This window comes from Mus pahari, chromosome 13, assembly GCF_900095145.1.
Source record: "Mus pahari chromosome 13, PAHARI_EIJ_v1.1, whole genome shotgun sequence".
Classification (NCBI taxonomy): domain Eukaryota; kingdom Metazoa; phylum Chordata; class Mammalia; order Rodentia; family Muridae; genus Mus; species Mus pahari.
In genome coordinates this window covers 28,287,911-28,306,277 of record NC_034602.1, presented here as the reverse complement: position 1 = coordinate 28,306,277, position 18,367 = coordinate 28,287,911, and the positions used below count along the sequence as shown (strand labels likewise).

Sequence of the window (18,367 nt, the reverse complement as noted above, 5' to 3'; positions counted from 1 at the left end):
GGATATGTCTGGCATGCTATTTCAGCAGACTGAGGTCAGCCTAGCTGCTGTTAACCCTTTTTCCATGCTAAGCTCTCACTGTGAACTGGAACAAAACCCAAGAACCAGCTAATTTTTAATGTATTTATTTATTTATTTTTGGTTTTTCGAGACAGGGTTTCTCTGTATAGCCCTGGAACTCACTCTGTATACCAGGCTGGCCTCGAACTCAGAAATCCGCCTGCCTCTGCCTCCCGACTGCTGGGATTAAAGGCGTGCACCACCACGCCTGGCTAGAACCAGCCTATTTTAAGCTGATTCATGAAGAAAATTTCAAGAGAAGACCTACAATAGTGGTTGTCCCTAAATGTATGAATCAATCCTTCTCGATCTCTAAGACAGTGTCTCACTATTTAACCCTGGCTGTCCTAGAACTGTATAGACCAGGCTGACCTAGAACTTAGAGATCTGCATGCCTCTGCATGTACCACTATGCCCAGCTTTGTATGAATCTCTTCAGAGGTGACACTTTTGAAAAAACTAATTTAAGAACGTAATTTCTGGCTTACTATTAATTAGCTTAATCACTTTAGAATCATATCCAACGTGAATTATCAGTGGAGATACAGTTTAGTACTTCAGTCAGTTTTTTGAAATGCAGTATTTTTCCTTATACCTACTACACAGAATGTTTGGGGGGGGGGCAACACAGCGTTAAACCATATGAAAATGCTTGAACTATCGCAGGGAGTGTCACAATAATGAAGACTATGTGATAAACTGGGCATGTAATTCTAGCTTTGGGAGGTAAGAGGGGAGGATCCCAAGTTTGCGGCCTGGTTACATATCAAATTGAGCAAGATCCAACTTACCAGAGGAGGCACACGAGTATAGCTGTTAACTAGGGGGAGGCGGGCCAGACTGATAACAATGTTTTTCAGCACAGCTGTGAGAAATGAAGGCAGGGTGCTGTTCCTCTTGTGGCCCAAGGCCAGCACTGACTGCAGGGATTCCACCATGTCTGCCACCATCTCGCAGGCCGAAGTGACGTGACTGAGGTCTACACAGGCAATGGTGATAAAGAGAGAAGTCTGTGAGAACACGGTGCCACCCTTCCTCTGCATGCCCATAGAGAACCCCAGCCTAAGAGCCCTTCCAGTTGATTCAGATTTTGGGTTGCTCACTTAAGGCCCGAGGTTTTACTTCCTTAGTATTCATCCAAACCCTGCAAACCTTTCCACTTCTACCGGGAATACAGCAATGGTTTTGAACTTGAGCTTCAGCCCTAGATGGGAATTCTAGCAGTGGAGTGAGAAAGCATGATAACCTCCAACCTGCCCTGTAAGAGTCTTGAGGGTGGGGACCCTTCATATTAACTGAGTCTTGATACAGCATAGAATTTAAGAACAACCTGTTTAGTTGGTGAAAGTTTAAATAAACAGATAGTTACCCCGTCCATGAGATTCAACAATTTAGGCACTTTCTGGTACAGAAAAAGGATCCTTTTTGAGCTTAAGGAATCTAGCCCAAGCTAAAAGAAATGAGTGTCAGACTAACTTCAAGTAGTACCAGCTTAGATGGTAGAGATGGCTCAGTGGTTAAGAGCACTGTCTGCTCTTTCAGAGGACCTGGGCTCAATTCCAAGCACTCACATAGTATCCCATAACAATGTATAACTCCATTCCCATGGGACCTAGCACTTTGTTCTGGACTCCCTGGGCATTGCATGCATGTGGTGCAGACATACAGGCAGGCAAAACACCCTTACATATAACATTTTTTTTTTTTTTTTTTAAAATACTAACCTATGGTCGTGACTTAAAAATTTAAAAAGCAAAATGCAGGTTGCTTCTTCTGACCAGAACTTCATTAACTGACCTCAAGTCACAGAGGATAAGCAAAACTTCATCTGCCTGAATTAAGACATCTCCTGCCGGGCTGGTGAGATGGCTCAGTGGGTAAGAGCACCTGACTGCTCTTCCGAAGGTCCAGAGTTCAAATCCCAGCAACCACATGGTGGCTCACAACCATCCGTAACAAGATCTGACGCCCTCTTCTGGAGTGTCTGAAGACAGCTACAGTGTACTTACATATAATAAATAAATAAATCTTAAAAAAAAAAAAAAAAAAAAAAAGACATCTCCTGCCACTGGGCCCACCTACCCATTCTCAAGATGGTGAGCATTTATTCCAGTGTTTTCCATGACGTGATTTCCTTACCTGTGTCTTATCCTTACAACAGAAGACCAGAATAACCTGAGTTGACCAGACTGTGAGGTGAAGTAAATTCCAGCAACTGAAGGGCTCCAGTCAGAAACCAAGAGAGAGCCCAGGCTGTACTAAGATGGTGTTGCTCAAGGGCCTCTGTTCAACTACATAATCTTGGGAATGAATTGAAAAGCTAAAGATAGGGAATCCCTGCCTTTTAAAATAGTTTCTCTCATTATACAGCTCAGAGTAGACCCAAAGTCATGATCCTCCTGCTGCATTTCCAGGCCTGTGTCATAATACTGGGCTGTGACTAGACAGTTTTATACTTGTGATTACAAAGGCTCCTGCTGACCCAAGGAAAGATAATGTTGAGTGTTACCTGCCTGTGGAAGAAGTGCTGTAGCTATAGTATTTGAGCCTTTGAGATCAAGTAACTCAAAAGAGTCTAGAAGCCTGGCAGTTAGGAGTCAAGGACTCAGTTGGCCAAAATGTCCTTTGCCTTGCCACAACTGTCACAGTAAGAGAGCTGTGGTGGTTTCAATATGCTTAGTCCAGGAGTAGCACTATTAGGAGGTGTGGCCTTACTGGAGGAAGTGTGTCACTGTGGGGGTGGGTTTTGAGACCCTCCTCCTAGTTGTCCATGAGATAGTTTCTCCTGGTTGTAGTTGGATCAAGACACAGAACTCTCAGTTTCCCCAGCAGCATGTCTGCTGGCACACTGCCATCTTACTGCCATGATGATAATGGACTGAACCTCTGAACCTGTAAGCCAGCCCCAATTAAATGTTGTCCTTTACAAGACTTGCCTTGGTCATGGTGCCTCTTCACAGCAATGGAAATTGTAACTAAGACAACAGCTACCCTAGATGGTGATTTCAGTATTATTTTTCAAAGTAATGACAGCATCTACTACTTAAGAGGTTGAGGCGTGAGAGTCATGAATTCATTGTCAGCCTGAGCTACAGAGGAAGACCAGTGGCAAAGCAAACAAGTCAACAAATATCACTAAAGAGATGTCTGAAATAGTCACTAAGGTTATAGTATATCATATAGCATCTGCACTAACTTCAAATTCCTTAAAATTTTGAGTTACTCATTCAGAATTTAATACATACTTGATAGTCATTTACAACAGACCAACCAAGCAGTAACCTTGAGAGCACAGACAAAGAAAAGACATTCATCCTAAAGTAGCAGTCATGAGCTAAGTGCTGAGGTGAAGACAGTGGGGGTGGGGCAGTGCTTCCCAGGGAAGAGGTACAAATCCAGGTTGTGAGGAAGGATGTAGGATGAGTCAGACCACTGATTGAGGAAAGGGGATCTTCACCAGAAAAAAAGGGCTCACAAAACCAGGAACAAATATGCAGCCATGGTCAAAAAGCCCTTTTGCCCCTTCAAGTCTAGATGAGCCCTCAGGACAGCAAGAGAAATGTTTCCCAGAGTCCCCTTCATGAGTTTCTTTTGCCAATGAATTTGGGGGCTCCAGAGAAACACAAAAGGGGAAAAGACTTACTTTGCATATCTGAGTCGGCTTCCTCCTTTCTGACAGCTCTTGGAGTACGTGACCTGCTTTCAGGGCCGAGAAGCTGGTCTCCAGGTTGTACTGCAACTGAAATTACAGCAGAACAGACACTTTAAACTTTAACCCTTCTTTGTATTTAAGGTACTTCATACCTGTGCAGCCTCATAGAAACGTACGATGACAGGTCAACTGAGGGCTAGATTTCTAGAAGCAATCTCTGTAAAACTGAAAGCACTGGAGAACAGCAGATGCAGGCACCAGTGCTTTGGCTAGTCATGAACACACAAAGACTTGTGCTCCACACTGAGGCTGCTAAATGCACTGTCTGCCATCTCTACCCTGAGAGTTTTTATCAGACTATTCACAACTCAATACTGCTAAAAGCATCACTTTGACTAAGAAGCTTAGCTTTTTAAAATTAATCCCTGGATCTTTGTTTCCAAGTTGACTACAATGCACAGATGAAAACAATTTAAACAATGAAAGATCAAAACACCACTCTATAATGTTTAATTTGAAAACATAAAACTTCAAAACATCCTCTAACATGTAAACTATAATGTCCAATTTTTAAAAATTTTTAGCTAATGACCCTTGTTGAGGACACTGTTCCTTGAAAAGAATGAATCCCTTTTATTTTACAACATATTAGCATTACAATGCAGTATGCTAGCACACACTTCAACTCTAACAGAAGTCATCTATTGAATGTAATCTTATTAATCTTATAATCATCTAGGACTAAGAACATCAAATAGTCAACTAAGACTAAAGATCAAAGGGATAAAACTTAAAAAATATTTTTTAAGAGCTAGAACTCCAAACTCTAAACAAAATAGCTAGAAAAGCAAATTCAAGTTAAGCTCTAGTGTAATGTCAAGGTCTGGGGGTAAACAACCGGGCCTTCTGAAGGCAGCACCTACAATCTATCCATTCTACCCCAAGTCCTAACTTGGTTCTTGGGAAATACAAGACAGGAAGAAAAAATATTCCAGACTGACATGTACTGCTGATTATCAGTTGATCTGTGTAAAGACAAGAAAATCATTCATAGACAAAAACTTACTGGCTTCCAGGATGAATCGCACACAATGGATGAGGGAGCAGGCATGAGTCACGTACTCTGGGGAGGACAGCACCCCCCAGAGGCCAGGCACCTGTAGTGCCAGGCAGCAGCAGTCTAGCCCGGCTTGGAGGTCCAGACTCAGTGGGATCTGCTCATGGATCAAATGCCATGAGAGGGCCTAAAGGGAAGCACTGTGTTAGAATGCTCACCCAGGACTCTATCTCAGGGACCTCTAGGGAAGCAGTGCCAATAAAAGCTACGGAAGACCACCGACAGATGGAGAGGGCGGGAGATCAGACAACTTCCTTGCAGAAGAATGGCCCCTGACCCACATCTCTAGATTGTCATTCTAGCTTTCTTAATATTCAGTCCTGATCCACCTATACCCCAAGTTCCAGCCCTCCCTCTGCCAGAATGCCCAACCACCCTAGGTGTCTTTTTCCTTTAGAACCATGGGTGCCCATAGAAACTTGATTTGAGCCACATACAAAGAAGCCTCCAGTCAGGGTCTTGAGGGTTCCTGCAACATTGGATTTTTTTTTTTAAAGAAGCAGAATCTGTTTTGTTTTGTATCTCAATTACAACACTGAGTTTGGGAGTATGATTTATGACTAGTGACTTCTAGCAAGTCCCTGAACCTCTCTGAGCTTCTTTCCCCTTGTGTGAAATGGGAACAGAGTTCACCCTACAGAGTTGTTATAGGAAACAAGTGTCATGGCATGGCATGTGCAGTGCAGAGTATGACTAGGAGCTGCCACCCAATACTTTACATACACATTTGCTTTCCTGTCTTCTAAGACAAGGTCAAAGACTACCTAACTTAGCCTGGTTCACCTGGTGCCTTTGCATCATACACCCTCAGGATACTGACTTTCTTCTCTTAGGGTAAGGTGTCAACCCTTGTTCAGGATTGGCAGCACAGCTCTGGCATAGTGAGGCTCTTTCTCAGCATGCCCACGGCAAGGTAACAAAACTACAGTGCATGTATAGACACATTTTGAGGGCCCAAGTGTTTCTGGGTGAAATGTCCAGCTTCACTGCCCAATTTAAAATGTTAACACTGTCTAGATTTTATTTAGGACCCACACTAGGTTTATAGTGTAGGGTAAAGGGATGTCTTACAGACCTCCTTGCTTCCCAGAGGTGAGGGTAAAAGGTACTCTGTACCATCACGTGAATCAGACTTTGCCAATAGGCATTCCCCGTCTTCCTGTTTATTCAAATAGCGTCTAGCTATATACTCAGGCACATCCTTATAGACCAGGAACCCACAATTCTGCCTCTGCCTCCAAAGCAGTTGGGCTAATGTGTGCACTATTGTACTCCACACCGTCAGTTTTCAAGGACTTTCATCTTAGTGCTACTCATATATCCTGTCCTCGCAGAGACACACAATTTCAGAGCTGCTCTTACCTCAAGTGTCATTACCACAAACTTCACCGTGTCCCCCTCCTTCTCAGAAGGAAGGTGCAAATGAGCAGGCACTTTGGAGAGCACCACCAGGTACTGTGCCAGGGCACGGGCAAGTATGGTCAGAGACTGGTATGATGTGGTATCACCTGAAACATGAGACTGACATGAGTGACTTTGACTGTGAGCACAGGCCCCTCCCCTTCAGAAGCCTTCACACAACTATGTGAATTTGAGGTTGCCAAGACCAAGAGAACACATCTGTACATGCTCACTCATATGTGCTACATAAAGTCAGGACATGGTTTGCCCTGAGTCTAACCCACTGTTCCTGAAGGGCTTAGAACCTGAGTTTCTATGTCCAGGTCAAGCAACAAAGAAAGATGTTTAGAGCTAAGGATTTGGTGCAGTTTCTCAGATATTTCTGTCAGCCTTTCCAGTGTTTTAGTTCAACAGTTCTGACTATATGCATGCTTGAGGAAAAGCACTGTGCAGAATTGGTAATACTTTTAAAAACTGTGGCAATTTGTAGCTAGAGAGATAGCTCAGTAATTCTCCAACAGTCACATAGTGTGTTCACAGCCACCTGTAATTCCAGTCCCATGGGATTTGATGCCATCTTCTGGCTCCATGGGCACTGTATGCATGCGGTGAAGACATACATGCAGACAACTATAACATAAAATAAAATAACTAAAACACTAAGATAACTCGAGCTGAGAGGATGGGTTGGTGGATAAGTGCTTCCTGTGCAAGCATGAGGACTTGAGTTTGGAATCCAAGATCTCATGTGAAACCTGGCTGTGGTGTACACCTGTAACCTCAGCACTTAGGGCTGAGACAGGAGGGTCCCAGAGGCTTGTTGGTCAGCTGATCTAGCAGAGTTGGCAGCTCTAGGTTCAGTGTGTGACTCAGTGTCCCTCTGGCTGGTCCATTCTGCTACTTCCATTCCTATCACCCATAAAGAGAGACAGAGTGACAGAGAAGACAGACAGACAAGCATCCAAGGGAACTGTATTTAAATTACCAAGCAGATCATTCAACTTGCTCCAGTAGGCTGTGGGCTCTATAGGCAGGAAAGGCTGGAAGACTTGATGGACAGCAGGAAGCTGCTGAACAACACTGGTCACCCGGTCCAGAGTCACCCCACGGGCTGCTTCAAAGAGGGGACTCTTTTGACCATTAGCAATCTCACTCATGCCAAGGCTTAAACAGGGAGCCAAAAGGCTTAGGTTGAACTCCTGGGTCAGAAGTTTACATGCAAGACAAACAGCAACAAAGATAGTAAGCTTTTCTTCAGGCTGGAACACACACAGTTAAGGCAACAAGCATTTGCTTCTGAGATAATCCAGACCAAAGGAATGTTTCTGAGAATATTCTAGAAACACAGACACTCAAGCTCCTTATTTTTTGCCATAGGAGATTCTCTGTACCACATTGGGACTCTGACAGTAAAGTCATCACCAGATGAGCCCTTGGACGTTGTATGTGCAGAACTATCAGTCAAAATAAATCTTTTTCTCTTATGATATAGCTTGTCTCAAGTAACTTACAATAATAAAAGTGGGAAATACACTCTAGAAAAGATCTTAGACTACAAATAAAGTTAAAAGACAAAACTAAGTTGAATTCTCTATTTTAAAAAGTATATCCTATGTTACATATATTAATAAGTATATCACCAACTCCATTTAACATGCTTAATAAATATTTCTGGTCACTGTCATATTTGAATTTTAAAGTAATATTTTTAATTTTTATGATCTTATATTTCTTTGAAATAATTCTAGGATGATAAATCTTAATTGATGTAGACAGTGCACCAAGTTTAATATGCCATCTAAGAAACCAGTGGAACGCACCAAGCAATGCTGCAGCCTGAGAAGGCACACAGAGCATCTTATATTAGACAAAAATCTGCTTGGAAAAAAATCAATATTTCACATGCCAAAAACTTTTATTTTTTCATTTCTTTTTTTTTTTTTTTTGATTTGGAGATAGAGTCTTACTATGTACCCCGGCTGGCCTGGAACTTACTAAGTCGACCAGACAGGTCACAAACAGAGATCCTTAAGTGTCTGACTCCCAAGTATTGGAATTAAGGATATGCACTACCATGCCTGGCCTCACATGACAGTTTTTATTATGTTTTGTCAAAAACTTTTAAAAAGCCATTTAAGGATTTAGGGAGAATGACAATTATTTCAAGTAGAACGTAAGCTTTAATATTAAACACTGTATTTCATCATTAACACCTCCAAATCAAACATTTCTATGGTCATGGCTGGAACTTGCAAGCTGTTAATGGTCTACTTAACGACTTGAAAAATATAACAAACTAGGTCCTGTAGTTTAGATGTCTTCCTGTGTGAGAACCCTCTCTCTCCACAACACACACACCTCCTATTAACCTGCTCAACTCCTGCTTCCCCATAACCATTTGCATGTCTCAAGGGGAGCTGAGGTCCTTGTCTTCACTGGGCAACAAAGAACCCCACTAAGGATGCTTGGAAAAGAAGACAAGGCAGGGAACTGAATGCTTTCAAGGCCTGGACCAGCTCTCAAGTATGCTTTCTGGTATCTGAGGGGTATGTGGAGGAGAATTCCTCTGTATCTAGACAGTACAGGGCATCTGACTACATGAGGGAATTCCTCTATATCTAGAGAGGATGGGGCACCTCACTACATGACAGAATGTCTCTTTATCTACAGGGACACCATCTACATGATGGGTGTAGTGGTTAATACTGATGTCAGCTTATCAAGATCTACAATTACTTAGGAGATAAGCCTCTTGGTGTGCTTATCTTGATGAGGCTGAGGTAGGAAGACCCACTTTAACTGTGGGCAGGGATCCTGGACAGAACACAAAGGGCAGAGCAAGCTCAGCACCTGAAGTCACCTCTCTCTGCTTTCTCGTCACAGGCACAATGGGACCAGACACATCAAGCTTAACATGATGCTTCCCCTGCCAAGAACTGTACCCTTGAACTGTAAGCCAAAACAAATCCTTCCTCCTCTCAACTGCTTTTCCTCAGTGTCTTATCACAGCAATGAGAGAATAATTAATACAGGGGCTACTAGAGATCAATTTCCAGAAGACAACGAACACACAATACTTTCTTATAGTCAGGAAATGAATGATCAACTGACCATAGCCTATGACCACCCGTTTTCTTTAAAGGCATGAAAAATCAAATTAAAACAATTTTCTTCTTTTAGGATTCTAGCTTGTTTGAAACGGCATCCTACTCACATCTCATGTGCTAGTTATTCTGGATTATAGCTCTCTTGTGCCATTTTTTGTTAGAGCCTCCCATGTGCTTTGCCTGATGGTGTCCCTTGCTTGGACTCAGGTTTCCCATATATAAATCAAACAAAGATGAGACAAATTGTGCTGGCTAGTTTTATCAACTTGGCACAAGCTGAAGTCATCTAAGAGGAGGAAACCTCAGATAAGAAAATGCCACCAAAAGCCTGTGGGTGCTTTTTAAATTAGTGATAGATGGCAGAGGACCCAGCCCATAGTGAGTGGTGTCATCCCTAGGCTGGTGGTCCTGGGTTCTATAAGAAAGTAGGCTAAGCAACCATGGAGAACAAGCCAGTAAGCAGTACCCCTCTGTGGCCTCTGACTCCAGATTCTGGCCCTGTTAAGTTCCTATCCTGACTTCCTTCAATGATGGTGTTAAGTCAAATAAGCTCTTTCTTCCCCAACTTGTATTTTGGTCATGGTGTTATATCACAGCAACAGAAACCCTAACTAAGAAGACACAATCTAACTCTTTCTGACAAGCAGAGCTGAGGATTCCCTGCTCTCAATGGATTGCTGCCTACCGAGCTCATCATGAAGTCATTCATATCTTCAGCAGGGATACGATTCACCAGCTCTGCACCTTCCAGCAGTGCAGAATCTGATCTGGTCCAACACTGGGATCTGACAAGCTGGAGGTACCAGTCCTGAGAAGAAAAGAAAACTGAATGGGACTGGGTAGGCACTCTGGCTTCTCTGGGTTGTGATAGTAGCACCGACAGCTGGTTGTACAGACAGCAGACACATCTTGGGCTTACACTCTCTAGACAGCTAGTCTTCCCTCTCTTGTTCTGTGCTTGAATGCCCTCTTCTTTTCCACCTGTGGAACTTCCAGCAGTCCTTGCAAACTCAGCCAAGTTCTCAGTGTTCACAATTTTTGCTCTACATGCACTCTAGATGATGCACCATCTATAGTATACTGGAGTGTCTGCCTCCTTCATCTTCCCCAGCAGCCAAAGCCAAAGAAATGCCTCACACAAAGCTGGAGAGTGAGTCTGGGGCACACGTGTGTTTTCTGTCATGGGCTGCAGGCTTCTAAAATCTCATCTCCTTGCCTAAAAGGCAAAGGCCCTAACAGTTTCTAACTCTCAAGTGTGAATGAGGAAGGGTACAGACGACAATACAATATATAGCTGGTGGCAGTAGGTGCATCAATTTATAGGAGGTAGAAGGTTCAGAGGGGGAGGCAGGCCAAGTTTGTCAGCATGTGCTGGACAATGTCTGCAGTCATAGGTCCTAGACCACAACCAACTTTTCCTGACTTGCTGACTAGCCACCTTTCTTGCCCCCACAGTCCTATACAAGAGCCTCACATCAGCACTCCTGTTCTCAGTAGGACCTCTTGGCCTCCATCCTGCACTTTAAACTTTAATACCAAGCAGGGCATCTAATGACCTCAGTTGAGTTTCAGGGCCCATGTGTACTGACAGCCACTACTATCCTCATGAGGTTGTCATTGTCTCCACAGGATCCCGGGCCATCACACTTAGACATACGGGACACTTACTTTGTCTGGACTCACTGTTTCCAGAAATGTGTGCCTATCCCCATCCAGTGGGTGGGAAGTGACTGGGGGCAAGGGGCTAAGTGAGTCCTGCACGGTAGAAAGTCGGAATCTGTCCAGCAGTGAATAGAGTCTTTGGTGTCTGAAATACAAACAAAACCAGAGCAGTTTATTCCTTGGTTTGAAATCTCAGTTTCTGCACAGATGAGTTCTAGAAACCATGTAATATCAATGAGCACTAGGAGCTTCTTAAAACAAGTCAACATGTTTTGGACTTTCCCTTCAACATTCTAAAGTCATGATGCACATTTAGGCCCTAGTTACTTTAAATTACCAAAATTTATACCTCACTGATATTTTCCAGAAGTTTCATTTATGCTCATCATTCCATTAGGCAATGCACTATATAACAGCTAACAAAGCTATTCTACTCTTTCTTTTCTTGGCAGTATTAGAGATTGAACCTAGGGACTTGTGCATGCTAGACAAGTGCTTTACCACGGAATAACATATTCCTAGCCATCGTATTTGTAATATGTGCAAAACAGATAAATTTTAAGATCCAAGTGCACAAACTCCCATTTAATCCCCAATAATGACATAATTCATTCCATTAGGAATGGTCACTTCACAGAAAAACCATTTCATCTGGCCTCAAGTATTTATGATGTCATAATCTTCCTTATCTTGGAAGACTACAACTATGGTCAAACACAATGACAATTTACTCTCTTACTATACAGAGCCAATGTGATACTTCATATGTCAAATGATCAAATGACAGTATCTGTGTGGCTCTGCAGATCGGAAAAAAAATCATCCGGACCATGTCCTGTCCCATTATGAAACACCACGAAATAATCCTCTGAAGATTAAAGTTATGAGAGAATCACCCTCTCTGATGTTCCGTTCCCCTTCAGCAATGGAAAAGAGGTGAAAGCTTTTCTTAATTTATCTTGTAGTCAAAGAACTACACTTACACTACAGATGGAAATGTTTCTAAAAAAGGCTTCTAAAAGACTTTCAAACAATTAGGCAAGAGAATAGCTACGAAGAGATGTCACTTAACAAGACACAAACATAATGTGCACAAGCCAAGAGCCAGGTAGTGCTTCCATGTTTACTCCCTCCAACCTGGCAATTAGGTTCTAGCTTTATTCCCACTCAGTCAGGGTTCAGGAGCAGAGGTAACAAATGTTCTTCTTATCCCTTCAACAGTCACAAAGTTCAGGAGTCCTTCCTCTGTGCAACAGGCATTTGAGTGCCACTTCTTCATGTCTACTAAAGTGAGACATGACTAAATTTCATCTGATATTTAGACAGTCTTTTTTTTTTTTTTTTGGATTTTTTGAGACAGGGTTTCTCTGTGTAGCCTTGGCTGTCCTGGAACTCACTTTGTAGGCCAGGCTGGCCTCGAACTCAGAAATCCACCTGCCTCTGCCTTCCAAGTGCTGGGATTAAAGGCATGTGCCACCACGCCTGGCTTAGACAGTCTTTTCTACAGTGTCATTGCAGCAGTAAACTCACTGTACACTAATTCCTTTGTTTTCCTATTTGTTCCTGTACATATTTATGTGTTAATACACTGGTTGCCCAAATGCCAGTACCCCACGCTGTAGTCTTACCTTTGTGCAAGCCCACTGTTCTGGAGGTGTTCTTGGATTCTGTTTAGTTCCTCCTCTGGCAATTGGGCCATGCTGCTCTACACAGACAAGAACACATTAGGGCTTTTGTGATATACAACCTCACATCCACTTAAAAAGGATAAATTACTATGCACAGTATATCTAAAAAGAGCCGTTGGTCAGACACACAAATAACAAATATGGCATACATGCTCTTTATCAGTGGCCAATCAAGACCAGGTCAATAGACCAAATGTTTTGATTGACTTTCTAAGTTTTGATATAAATGACCATTTTCAGTACCTGTAAATTTGCAGCCAAAAGCATTTCTACCCGGCGACAGGCCAGGGTGTCGACCATGCGAGCCAGCGCACGGAAGGGGGTGCCCAGGAGCCTGTCCACATAGAGCGTGAGCACAGCGCCAGACTGGCTGAGATGGATGCCTTCCAAGCACTGAAGTGTTTTCTTCAGAGTGGTTGGCTAATGTTGAGAAGGAACAAAATTTATTACTCCTCAGACTGGTAACCAGTACTGACAAAATTCCAGCATTCCATTTTTAAGTTGGAGAAAGCAAACTGGCAGGCAAAAGACTTACAGTCGAAAGATTTTCACAGCGAGACTGAATTGCCTGGATAAAAAGACCACTAGCTGCAGAATTACGATGAATGGCACTAATAAAGTCTTGTACTGGAGGCTCATGAGACAAGCTGATCAGATCTTGAACGTGATTCACAATGAGCCATGTTAAGTGTTCTGAGTCATGGAGATTCTGACACTAGAAAGATATAATAAAAGATATATTTCAAGTAGACAAGAAGGTTACAAAGTGTAAGAAAAAACACACTCGAAATACAAATTTTGCCTTGGTGAAGACAAGTGTCTGAGTATAAGTAAATGAGAGAAAGGAAGGAAGGAAACTTATAGAACCTCACACCTCTGATCACATGTGGTAGAGGCCACAGGAAGCCAAGAACCAAGAGCAACATCCAGCTCCTAGAGACACCAGCAAATGCTTCAATATCAGAGAATTGACTCCTTGGACAAGTCAAGAGGTAGATGCCCACAGGAGCACAGTGAGCAGTCTGGTGTAGCCCTCCCTAGTGACTGGCCTGGAGTTTGCATGCATGGGAACAAAGGAAGCCCCATGTTGGAATACAACTTGCTACCAGGTTGCAGGCCATCCTAGCACGGGCTGCTCTACTTACTCTGTCTACAATGCTTAGTAAAGAAAACAGACACTAAATACCACAGATTTGATAGAGTTCCTGAATCAAAAAACATAGCTGCCCAATACAAGGAAAAATGTCACCAGACTGCTCTAATTAAACTCCAGAGTAAACATTGCTACTTCTCCTCAGCTTTATATCTGTGGCACAGTGAACAATTTATATGCGCCTAGCAGGTGCATATAAGCAGCATCTATGCCACCCTCTACCATAAGAGCCCTTGTGGGCATTTATCACACTTACGACATAATCACAGAAGAGAATAAGGGCCCCTCTTCGCACTATTTCTCTATTGCACATTCCAAGCTGAGCTGCTGAGCCAGAATCCTCCTCTTCGCCAGACATCTGGGGGTTAAGTGACTTTGTGCAGGACAGACTGTGTCTCCTACAAGGCATGAATATGCAATGAGGGAATGTCTGGGATAGCCGCAAACTTAGACACACAATACTGAACAAGGCTATGCCGGATTTTCCTCAAACCCACAAGTTATTCCAGATACTGCTATATCAGACTGGTGGTGTGTGTTTATGCACCTCAGACTTCTGTTCCTAAAAAACATTTAAAAACATTAAACAAGAGAGTTTAGCAGCCAGATGATTACAGTGCTTGACTGAAGGGCAAAACCCACTATTTAAAGCTGCAATTCCAAATAGCATGTCCATTCCAGAATTCACACTGGCCATGTTTGATAATGAAGCAGTTGTTTTGATATTTCTCATGTTCTACAAAAACTTTCAAGTGCCAGGGAGAAGCCTCATTTCACACTTTCCTACTAATTTTCAAAAACATTACCGAGCAAGTCATGGTTGTGGAATTACTGTTCAAAGTGATTCTTCTCTACTGCAGTGGTTACTCCATTCATACTCCTTTTTCATTGCATCTTTCTAAATATAACCCTGGAGACTCTCAGTTATAGCCAAACATTTTTTTTTTTTTTTTTTGGAGATTTTTATTTCTTTTATTTGAGAAACTTAAGTCTTGGGTACATCAAAAACCAATTTCTGGGATGAAGGAAAAAAACCTGAACCCACAATAGAAAAAAAAAAATAATCACCTGGGCCACAACAGAACCCAGAGAATATATTCTTACAATTGAAAAATTAGAGGTGCTTCATCATTGACCTTCTGATACAAAATGAGCTATTGAATTTGCAACTTGGTTCTTGGTGTAAACGAGGACGTCTTCAGACCTTAGCTGGATGCTTTGAGGGCCATTTGGCTTTCGACTCTTTTTCCCTGTCTAAGAGGTAGCAGCAGCAGCAGCCGTGCCCACCCTCTGGGCAGCTTCTTTCTTATAGCCAAACATTTAAAAGACAATGTCTGACTTTCCCAAGTTTTTGCTCAGTCTCAATAGGGACAGAGGTCACAGGAGAGCAAGCACACTTGAAATTTGTTGACCAGTCCTGTAAGTCCTCAGTACTAATAGATGACTGATAAAACTTGTGCTACAGGCTAAAGGTTTGTTAAAGCTGCCAACCATTTCTGCTTCCTAGCTAGCAGATGGATGAGTAACCTAGTGCATCTGCAGTGGGATCCACTCAGTAATGCAGGAGCAGACCACAGATCACCACCACAGGAATAAACTTTAAACCGTTGGTGCTGATCAACAATCGGATGCAGAGTTCATTTCCATGGACTTCTGCTCTGGGCACAGAGTATTCACGGAGGTTCTTATGGACAAGGGAAGGGATGGTGATAAAGGGACAAGAGGGAGCTTCCTGGAATGATGGTACTGTTTGTATCTGACAACAGATGGTACAAAAGGCATTTCACCAGGCACCCTCTGTCAGTTAGGAAACATACACAGAACCCGTGCCCTTTCACAGCTGGAGCTTTGTAGCTTACACTCATAGCCACATGTACAGCAGAGAACTACTCAAGTACAATAGGTAAAATCTGCAATTAAATAATTAGCAGGAGACACTGTTATGGTTTGAATGTGAAATGGTACTGACTGGAATATAACAGCAACCATAGAAAGAAGAGACAGATACTAATCAAATCATCACACAAATAATGCTCAATTATAACCTTGCCACTGAGGAGCAGAAGTCACCTAAGAGCAGATCTTGAGATCTAAGCCAATGAGGAAAAGCATGGGAGGCTTCTCTGAATAGGCTTCTCATTTTAATATATTGTGTATGGTGAAGAATGGTCATTTTGGAGCTAGAGAGATGGCTTACTAGTTAAGAGCACTGGCTATTCTTCCAGCCGGTGCGTTCAATTCCAAGCACCCACGCGGTGGCCTACTACTATCTATCACTCCAGTTCCAGGCGGTCTCATCCTCATACAGACAAAATACCAACAATAATAGAGAAGGAAGGAAAGAAAGAAACTGTAATTTCAACTTTGAAAAACTACCAATAACTACTAAAATAAAACCAATGTTTGTGTCCAAATCCCACATTCACCAACTCAAGGAAGCCTCTTCTGTGCACTCAACTCTGCAGCCCTTGGATAATGTTACTATTATCTCTGTCACTAGAAATCCCCCCTTGAACTGGCCAGGAGGCTCAGCGAGTAAAAGCACTTGCTGCACGAGCCTGGTAACCTGAGTCCAATCCCTGGACTCCACCGTGGAAGGGAGGACTGACTCACTCCTCAAAGTTGTCCTCTGACCTCTGCATGTGGGCTAAGGCACATTCAACAGACATAGACAGACAAGACAGAGAGACAGAGAGACAGACAGACAGAGAGACACACAAATAAAAATGAAAAGAAACTATGATCCCATTTCTTATAGTTCCAATCCCCTTATAGTAAGGCCTAAGAGCTGACTCCGATTGCTGTCTTTTCCACCTTCTTTCCCCATTTACTGAAAATGTCAAACAGAAAAGCTGAAGGAACAATTCAATGAACAACCCCTGACTTTTGCCTATATTCAACTATTAATATTAATATTAATATTGAATTCATGTTTGAATTCATGAACACACTTTGCACATGCAAACTAGGTTCATACCATATACTCTACCTGGACTCTACACACACTAACACTCACCTGAAACATTACTGTACATTCTGAATACTTGCACACATGCATTTCTTTGGCTGCAACACGGATGAATGATGCTAGAGCACACTTCACTATAAACTCTGCAGCAGTTGTCTCCCAAACATGTTCACAGCTATAAAGCCATCACTCACACCAAACTCATCCTTATATTTATGACTACCCAATAATAATCATTCTAGCAGCCGGGCGTGGTGGCACATGCCTTTAATCCCAGCACAAGGGAGGCAGAGGCAGGGGGATTTCTGAGTTCGAGGCCAGCCTGGTCTACAATGTGAGTTCCAGGACAGTCAAGGCTATACAGAGAAACCCTGTCTCAAAAAAAACCAACAACAAAACAAAACAAACAAAAAAACAAATAATCATTCTAGCAGTCTTATATTCCAGATCCAGAGCACAGTCAAAGATTCTAAAGTAAATTCACTTGTCCTGCTTGTTTTCTATTAACTCAACACTTTCATCTTTTACCACACAGATGTTTCAGCGTGACCAGCGGGCTTGGTAAAAGATCCATCAGCTAAGGTCAAAACCCATTTCCTCTTGAACACACCATAGTATGTCTTTTAATCTTCAACACTATTATACACCAACAGGGTGGGCAGATGTTGCTGAGAATTATGGCTTACAGTGGGTTAGAGCCATTCTTACCTTCTCCTGCCTTCCTGGCTCATCCATAGTTAACTGAGGCTCCATACCCCGTGTCTTACCCAACACAACTCAGGCTATGTGTTCACTAGACTGTCCTGGGAACGTACTGCAAGTTCTTAAGCCCCAATTATTTTTGTTTTTTAAGCCTTTAAACAAATGATTTGTGTTCTTGTGCACCCGTGTGCCTGTGGATATCAGAGGACAACATATGGGAACAGATTCTCTTTTTACCATGTGGGTCTTAGGGTTAGAACTCAAGTCTCAGGCTTAGCAGGAAGTATCTTTATGCACTGAGTCTCCTTGCTAAGGTCAGAGCTGCCAGTTTTTTGTTTATTTGTTTGAGACAATTTACTCTGTGTAGCACTGGCAGGCCTGGAACTTGGTATGTAGATCAGGCTGGCCTTGAATTCACTGAGGTCCACCTGCTTCTGCCTCCTGAAGGCTGAGATTAAAAATATACTCCACTATACCCAGCTCTGAGCTTCAATTTGTAGCTACCACCCTTATCAAAGAAACTTCTCTTTATAGCAAATGGAGACACTCATAGAAAACCACAACTGGACAAAATTAGAGAGCAATGGACTGTAGGGGGGTCTAACCCAATGGATACATCTACATCACAGTTCCTGCATCTGTGGCTCAGGGAACATTATGAAAGAGGAGGCAGAAAGATTGTAAGGGCCAGGATACCAGAAAGTCTGCTGAGAAGCAGTCTAGGAGAGAAATGATACACAAACAAGACTACAATAAAGGCAGTATCCATGGATATATTAATAAGGATGGGGGAAAATTTCATGGATCTCATCACTAGACAAAAAAAAATATAAGTAGGTAATAACTTTTTGAAAGGA

At 42.6% G+C, this 18,367-nt stretch overlaps 1 protein-coding gene across 1 annotated transcript in view; it reads right to left on the bottom strand.

Annotated features, from left to right (window-relative positions):
• Htt (huntingtin) overlaps positions 1 to 18,367 on the bottom strand; it is a 135,550-nt gene that overhangs the window by 20,389 nt on the left and 96,794 nt on the right. Inside the window, exons 42-52 of the mRNA XM_021211255.2 lie at positions 14,097 to 14,238; positions 13,223 to 13,402; positions 12,931 to 13,107; positions 12,628 to 12,704; positions 11,006 to 11,144; positions 10,023 to 10,145; positions 7,216 to 7,429; positions 6,192 to 6,337; positions 4,779 to 4,956; positions 3,704 to 3,799; positions 852 to 1,039 (exon numbers count right to left, since the gene is read on the bottom strand). Of these exons, the coding sequence (XP_021066914.1) occupies positions 852 to 1,039; positions 3,704 to 3,799; positions 4,779 to 4,956; positions 6,192 to 6,337; positions 7,216 to 7,429; positions 10,023 to 10,145; positions 11,006 to 11,144; positions 12,628 to 12,704; positions 12,931 to 13,107; positions 13,223 to 13,402; positions 14,097 to 14,238 (1,660 nt within the window). The remainder of the gene's footprint in view (positions 1 to 851; positions 1,040 to 3,703; positions 3,800 to 4,778; positions 4,957 to 6,191; positions 6,338 to 7,215; positions 7,430 to 10,022; positions 10,146 to 11,005; positions 11,145 to 12,627; positions 12,705 to 12,930; positions 13,108 to 13,222; positions 13,403 to 14,096; positions 14,239 to 18,367) is intronic.